This window comes from Emiliania huxleyi (genome assembly GCF_000372725.1).
Source record: "Emiliania huxleyi CCMP1516 unplaced genomic scaffold EMIHUscaffold_36, whole genome shotgun sequence".
Taxonomy (NCBI): domain Eukaryota; phylum Haptophyta; order Isochrysidales; family Noelaerhabdaceae; genus Emiliania; species Emiliania huxleyi.
The window spans coordinates 667,341-675,173 of record NW_005199274.1 but is presented as its reverse complement, the minus strand read 5'-3'; the positions used below and the strand labels follow the sequence as shown (position 1 = coordinate 675,173).

General features: G+C 64.5%; 1 protein-coding gene across 1 annotated transcript; it reads left to right on the top strand.

Moving 5' to 3' along the window:
- The first annotated feature begins 7,391 nt into the window (after positions 1-7,391).
- On the top strand, positions 7,392-7,833 carry EMIHUDRAFT_355329 (hypothetical protein). The gene has a single exon (XM_005772450.1). It carries the CDS (start codon positions 7,411-7,413, stop codon positions 7,726-7,728), a length of 318 nt encoding a protein of 105 aa, XP_005772507.1. The 5' UTR covers positions 7,392-7,410; the 3' UTR covers positions 7,729-7,833.

The following is a 7,833-nucleotide window of genomic DNA, read 5'->3' as shown; positions in this document are numbered from 1 at the left end:
GCCGGGGTCGTCCTCCCGGGGGACTAGCACTAGCCGTCTTCCACATGGATCATTGTCCCTGGTCCCTGCTGCTCCCGCGGAGGACTTCGCTGTAGACTCAACGCGAAAGATTATTGTGCAGAGACTGTGATACATAGCATTTTACGTGCACACACGAGGGGTGCTTTTCTTTCTCAGAGAGAGAGTCGTTGTGTGCGTGTGCGTTTTTCGCTTCGTATTCTTTAGTTTATGGAATTTATGCGCTCCCTCCTCGGCTGCTCCTGTTTGCTGTTACGAAGAACCCAGCACAAACACGACAATGAATGACCGCGCGCACCCCGCACGTGGGACGTGGGCGGTGACCTGCGGTGACCGGTGTCTTCCTTTTTTATTTGACCCCCATCTCCTACTCCTAGTAGAGGTGTCCGTATTATTTATTTATTGCTCCTGTTGCGGGGGCCCGCTCTACAGAGCTTAAAGTGTTTGCTGACTGCTGTTGCGCGGCTCCGAGCCTATCCCTTCGACTCATAGATCCGACCGGACTGGAACCGCTGCCGGACTGCGGGTACCGGCCCCGGCCTCGGCCCTCCCGCCCCCCCCGATCCGCATCCGGCGTCGAGCTTGCCCTCGCAGAGCAGGTTGATGTTGGCCACCATCATGATCGCGACGAGGTCGTCCTCGTTGGGGTCGACGCCCGTGTCGCAAATCATGAGCTGCCGCATCCTCACGGGCAGCCGCTGGAGGCAGTTGAGGGCGGCGTCCACCCGCCTGCGCAGCTCCTCGTCCTGGGGCACGTAGCGCCCCTTGTCCTTGTCCTTGTGGAGGGACATGAGAGTGAAGACCAGGTCGCGCACGAGCGGGCGGTCGCACACGGCCGACATGCCGCGCTCGTCCGGCTCGCCGAGCCCAAACTCGCCGTAACCCGCGGGGAGGCCCGCCTCGACCGCCAGCTGCACCGCCATCGAGAGCGCGAGCCTATCGCCGACCACGGCCGGTGGTGAAGGGAGGGCGCTCCAGCCCGCGCCCGCTGCTGCCATCGGCAAAACGCGCTTGGCGTCGTAGATCTTGGACTGGACGACGCCCACCTCGGCGTCGCACTTGATGAGGATGTGGAAGAGCCGCTCGGCCGACGCGTGCATCGCCGCGACAACCTCGGGCCGCACGAACTCGTCGCATACCTGCAGCAGCGCGCCGAGCTCGTCCTTGTCGCCCTTGACCTCGCCGGCCTCTGCCATGGCGCTCAGGTCGGCGTGGAGCAGCGCGTCGGCCAGCTCGGCCAGCCGCTGTGCGCTCTCCGGGTGGCTCTTGCCCAGCTCGCGCGCGTACGCCTCTGCGAGGCGGATGAACCAGCCGCGCTCGCGCGTCGTCGGCCTCTCCTCCGCGTCGCGGAACTGGCGGGTGTGGGCGAAGGAGGGGTTGGGGAGGGCCAGAGCGAGGGCGTCGGGAGGGCCGGTCGAGCCGGTGTCTCGCAAGGGTGTGTGTCTCAGAGGCGTCTCGGCGGTGCTCGCCTGGCGGCCGTATGAGCCGGCGCCGTCCGAGGTGCGGCCGCGTGCCGTCAGCGGGAAGGCGACGCGCGACTGCTTGGCGGCGAGCTGCGCGGTGCGCGGCAGCAGCCCCAGGTACGTGGCGTGCTCCTCCAGGTTCACCACGAGCGCCACGGACGCGTCCTCCACGATGCCTTGCCCCCTCACCAGCCCTTGAGCTGCCTGTGGTGGCGACGCCTTGTTCGCCTGGGAGGCGCGGTCCTGCAGCCACCTTGTCAGCTCGGCCGCCTTCTCGCTGAAGCCGATGTTGAAGCCCGGCGTGCCGTTGATGCCAAAGCGGCAATGACGCTCTGCAATCACGCGCTTGAGGGAGGCGCCCTGCTCGTCGGACATGCCGCCGATGGCGCAGACGGAGTCCCAGGGCTCCTCCGCCCACTTGGTGTCTGACCTGGCCGGCCGCGGGATGGTGTGGAAGAGGAAGCTCGGTGCGTAGATCTTCCGGTCCGCGTCGCGCTCGTCGTGGACCACCTCGATCGAGTTGACGACTGAGGGAAAGTCGGTGTACACCTCGCGGACGCACGAGAGGGTGAGGTTGCCCCGATTCTGAGACGATGGAGAGACGCAGACGACATGTATCCGCCAGTCCTCGCGCTCGGCCCCGTCGACCCACGCCGCCTTTTCGACGTTGCGCTCCACCTGGAGCACGTGCAGCGCCTACACACACCGCGAGTGGCGCCTCGGTGGGTGTGGAGCGCGCCGTGCTGCCGGAGGGGCGAGCGACGAGAGCACGTCGTCGAGCGAGAGGAGGCGCGATCGCAGCCCCTCCGGCAGCACCACCGGCTGGTCCGTGCCGGGCTCCAGCATGTCGAATACGTGGAGGTAGAGCGAGTCGAGGGACGCGTGCGGAAAGACCTCGAAGAACAGGCCCACCTGGAACGCGGCAAGAGAAGAGGGTTGGGCGCAGCTATATGCGAAATGTGACCCCGAAGCAGCACAGGCAGCACCTTGGCCGACCAGCCCGACCGCTCTGCGTGAGCGTGCGCCTCCTTGCGCATATCCTCGACCAGCTGGATGGCATGGTCGAGTGACTCGATCCGGCGTCCGCGGCTGGACGGCTCGCTCATGCTCGCTTCGGTCTCGTTGTCCCCGGCCAGCGCCATGCTCTTGCCGATGACGAGCACGTTGAAGAGCTGCGGGTCGGCCGCCTCGTCGCCGTTCAGGAGCAGGTAGCGGTGCCGTAGCGAGGCGCAAACGCCCAAATCTCCTATCGCTGGGTACTCGCTGGCCAGCGACGCCGACCGCCGACGAGGCGGCGGGGACGACCCTCCTCCAGCCGAGGCGCGCGGTGCCCACGTCGCGAGCAAGAACGGGCAGCCGCCGCGTCCCGACGCGTTCTCGCGCCACATGGCCATGTTCTCTGCATACAAGTCGGGCTGCCTGGTGGTGTCGGCGGGCGAGGAGAGGCGCACGAAAAAGGTCGAAATGATGTCCTCCTCCTCGCACCCCGCAGAAAGGCGGCCGCTCTCGTCGATGACGCCAGCACGGACGAGATCGAGCTGTAGGGCGGCGAGGTCGGCTGGGGTGAGCGACTGCCGCGCGCGCATGAACGAGTCGGCATCGGTGCTCAAGGAGTTGAACCGCAGCATCCGCGCGCGCGTCGGCTGCAGAGTCTCGCAGACCTGCATGAAGCAATGGCCGCCGTCGGGCGCGTGCCGCCATTGAGCCAGGGCAAGCGCAAAGGCGTCGGGCGATTCACGCCCGTCCGCGACACGCATCCGCTGGTTGGCGCCCGCGTTGATGAGCAGCTTCACGACACGCGCACTCCCGTTCTTGACGGCGAGGTGCAGCGCCGTCTCGCCGTGCGGTAGTCCCACGTTGCGCTGGCCATCGCCGTTGGTCCTGACGTTGATGTCGAAGGTCTGCGCCTTGAATCCCTTTAGGAGTCCGCTAACGACGTCTGCGTGCCCGTTCTTGCACGCCAAGTGCAGCGCCGTGCACCCGCTCTTGTCCCGGTGCAGCATGTCTGCGCCGAGCTGCATCAGCGCGCGGCTGACCGCCGCCTTGCCCATGTGCGCTGCGTACAGCAGCGGTGTGCAGCCCCTCGAGACCTTCGTATCGATCTTGGTGCCCATCTCGAGGTCCGCGCCCGCGCGGACAAGGGTCCGGACCGTCGTGAGCTGGTCAAAGCCTGCGGCGAGCAGCAGAGCGGTGAAGCCGTCCCTCTTTGTGTAGTTGACCTCCGCCCCCTCCCGAATGAGCAGGTCAACGCACGCCGAATGTCCGTACATGGACGCGTACATGATGGGAGGGAACTCGTCCACCCCAACCTGCACCTGGTTCACATCAGCGCGACTTGCCAGCAGCGCCTCTGCCACCGCCGCATGTCCGAACTTGCACGCCAGCAGCAGCGGCGTCATGCCCGAGGTCTTGATGGCCGTATCCACCTCTGCTCCCTTGTCGAGCAGCATGCGAATAATCCGCTCATTGCCAATCTCCGCGGCCACGGTGAGCGCTGTGCAGCCGCGGGCCGTGGCCAGGCTTGGGTTTGCACGCGCCTTGAGCAGCATGCGCACCTTCAACTCCGATGCAAAGTGGGACGAGTCGTTGCCGAGCGCGAGCATCAGCGCCGTGACCCCGCCAGGGGTGTGGGTGGCGTCGACGGTCGCGCGCTCCGTGATTGCAGAGCTACTCGGCCTGGTCAGCGAGTCCTCCGACCGTGTCGAGTCGATGGCAGAGTCGACTGCAGAGGCGACTCCCATGGCGGCGATGGCTTCAGCCAGCTCCTCGACGGTCCCTGGCCCCGCAGCACGGAGCAGCGCTGTCACCGGATCCGGCAGAGCCTTTCCCTCGGCGGATTGGACTCCCGCATTCCGCCTCCAGCGCGTGGACCGGCCCGCGAGTTTCCACAAGTCACGAACCCGGGCCTCCGCCGAGTCCTTGGCCCACTCGTCGGGCCGGAGCAAGTTGGTGAGTCTAGCGTGGTGCCCCGTGGTCATGCAGTCGAATGCGCGCAGCCCGCGCTTATTCTTCGTGAAGGCGGCCGCTGCTGCGTCCTTCCCGGCAGCCTTCATGAGCTTCCGATACACCCCCTCATGCCCGTGCTGCGCGGCGATGTGGAAGACCGTGTTGCCGTCCACATCCGCCTCGAAGATGTAGACGCCGGCCGTTAGCAGCGCCTCGACAAGTCCGGGCCGGCCGGCTGCGGCTGCTGCACGCAGCAGCGCTCCCGCGCCGCCGTCATCGAAGGGGAGCACCATCGGGGCGGCAAACTGGCGATCCTCGCCGTCGCTGTACCCGTCGCCGTCGCTGTCCTCGAGCTTGACGTGCCACCCCTTCTCGCCGCGCCCCGCGAGCGGTGCTCGCACCCACAAGTTGCTGTCCTCCCTGACCAGCACTAGCACCTCCTCGTCCGCGGCCATGCGGTCGGACCAGCGCGCCTTGATGAGGTCTCTGACCAGTGCGGTGCCGCGTCCGCCGTCGCCGCTCCCGCCGCCCGCGTCGTCGATTTCGTTGGCGAGGTGGCAGAGCGTGGCGGGCCAGGGCTGCGGTAGCCCAAGCTCGAGCAGTTTCACCACCAGCGTGACATCCGTTCGCTCGACGTCGTTCCTCGCGTCTTGGAGCGCCGCCTCCACCACGGGGTCGACTGTGGGCCGCTCCCACGTGATCTTGTTGTTCTTCGTGTTGCGGTAGTAAAGTTGGCCGCTCGCTGAATCGATCTCCTCCTTCCAAGACGAAGGGAGCGGCGCCTGCGAGCCTGCGCCGCAGGCCCTCTCGGCGCCCGGAGTGGGAGTGCCGGACCGCGGGGTTCCGGAAGGAAGCGAGGCACGCCGCGAGGAATTTCGCAAGGCGCGGAACTGCTGCGCCTGGCGCGCCCTCGTCGCCTGCGTCCGAAAGAGTGGGCGGCTCTGCGTGCTCTGGATCGCGTGATTGCCGCCGCTGCACTGCTGCTCGTGCAAGATCCACGAGATGAGCGTCTCGCCCTCAAAGCGGTCGATCACGCCGTTCCCGTTCTTGTCGCACTCTTTAAACATCTGCCCCAGGCTCGAGTCACTCACAGATGGAGCCAGCCGCCGCGCCAGATCGACGAACGTGTCATAGCTGAGGCTTTGGTCGGAGAGGGCCTCCGACACAGCCTCCTTGACCAGCGTCGCGTATCCATCCCCGACGGGAGACCCACGACCGGACCAGTCCATGGCGGAGGCGCCACGGCCGCCAGGAGCGGGCGGCGAGGGCGCCGTGAGCGTGCGGCCGCTACTGCGGCCGCTACCCTTTACACCTTCTCCCTCGCTTGTCAGGGAGGAGATCCGCTGCGTTGCGTAGACAGACAGCACGCTATCGGCCGCGTAGTATTGGCGGAGGGTGTTGCGGACAAGCTCATCCACGACTTTGGCGTGCATATCGCGCCGCGCTCCTTCGGCTTCACAACACTGAGTGATGCAGAGGTCCAACGGGCGCGCGTCGCACGCTCTCTCCACCTCCGAGAAGAGGCCACCGTACAGCGTGAACAGTGACATCTGGTTGATGAAAAAAACTGTGACGAAGATAATGGAAAACGCGATGACTGCGAGCACGCCGCCGATGATGAGGCTGTCTTGAAACAAAATGATCGGTAGCAGCGCTAGCGAGAAGCCGAGGGAGTAGCACGAAACCACACAGCAGATTTCATGGTAGGTGAAGACCCAGCTCGCACCTTCGAGGAACAAATCAAAGTTCTTGTCGGAGCACGCACTGCAGTTGGTCACCATTATGCTGCCGAGGACCATCGGTCCGAAAAATGAGCTTAAGCAGGTGGCGTAGCACGTGAGCATGAAGGCCCAATGAAGCAACCGGCGCAAGTCGAGCTCGGTCCCGCTCACGAGTGGCTCGGTTCGCAGCTCTAGCAGGGCGAGGGCGGCGCAGAGGGTGAGCGTCGAGACCACCACCCACGACTCCAGCGACCGCATGATTTGATCACGCAGCTGGCCCGTTCCCTTGGCCGCACCGACGGCCCTCTTGAAGATCATCTGATGGTCAAGCGGGAAGATGACGTTGAGAGGCGAGAAAGCAATAGGCAGGAGGCGACTCAAGCCCATTCGCTCGGTGCAGTTGCGCTCGTCGTCCTCAGCGAGCTCCGAGATCCCGCTCAAATCCCGCTGGTCCTCGATGTCGCCGGGGAGCGCCGCCGAGGAGCTCCAGCGTCGCCGGATCCACTTCCGAACCAGGCCAACGCCGCGTCGACTTCCGTTGACGTTGCTAGGCTCCATCCAGATAATGCGCAAAAGCGGCCCGAGGGCGTGTCACAATACGCCGTGGAAGTCGATCGCGATGGCCGGTGGGCTCGCACGATTAGATTTCTTCTTTCTTGGGTTCTGCGGATGTATGTGGCTAGTGCACCTTGTCGTGCCTGTGTGCTGCCCAACCGCGTATCAGGCAATCGTGAGAGTTCTGCGTACATCAATCCTCATTCTCCGATTGGGATGAACGCGTCGTGCCGCAAGAGAGAGGAGCGGCGACGGGGCTCTCTCCGCCCCCGCGCCCGCCCCCGCGCCCGCCCCCGCGCCGACCCATTTTTGTGCCGTTTTCCTGCCTCGCGCCATTCTAGACACCCGGCTGCAAGTGTGCAAGGACATGCTCCGCGCTCCGTGACCATGTAAATAAATCGAGATCTGTATGCATCGCATGTTTCTCTGTCTTTTATCTGTGAGACAGACAGAGGAGTGTCGTTTGAGGTATGTTCTTGGCAAATCAGGCAGGACACAGAGCTCACACAAATTCACGTTTTGGTAATATACACCTGATTGTGATGACATTAATTGAGGAAGCCACACTCTCTATACGGTTTACAAATCGCCCCCGTGTAGGGAACTCTTTTTGCTTTCACCACGGGAGCCGAACGAAAGAAACCGAGTCCGAGCGATGTAGGACCAGCTGATAGCGAGTAGGGCCAAACGACGTCTCAAGCCGATCAATGGCTTTTCACCACCTCGAATCGGCCTGCCGCCACGAGGGCTTCGACTTCCGCTCCCGCGAATGCCAAGGCCCGGGCGAACTGACCTCGACTGCGCTGTGGATTGTGTTCTTCGAGATGGCTGTCATGGCTGTCTCGCTCTTCCTCCCATACTTCAACGCGATGTGGGTGGAACGCGACCCGTCCAGCATCTCGAGCTTCCTCGGCCTGCCGTTCGGCTTGCCTCTCATCGTCACCAGGTCGGGGGCGATGCAGATTTTTCTCATCCTGATCTTTGCGATCAACGTGCGCTCTGCCTGGCGCCCTGCCCTCGCGTAGCCTCTCAATCCCGCCCTATGCATCCCGTGCCCAGTGCCCAATGATCGTCGCGATGTTCTCCGACCAGCCGTGTGAGACCGGGCTGGGTGGCTGCTTCACCATCTC

Bases quoted from the DNA above. Each gene is read 5' to 3' on its own strand.
- EMIHUDRAFT_355329 (XM_005772450.1), top strand. From the start codon at position 7,411: ATGGCTTTTCACCACCTCGAATCGGCCTGCCGCCACGAGGGCTTCGAC.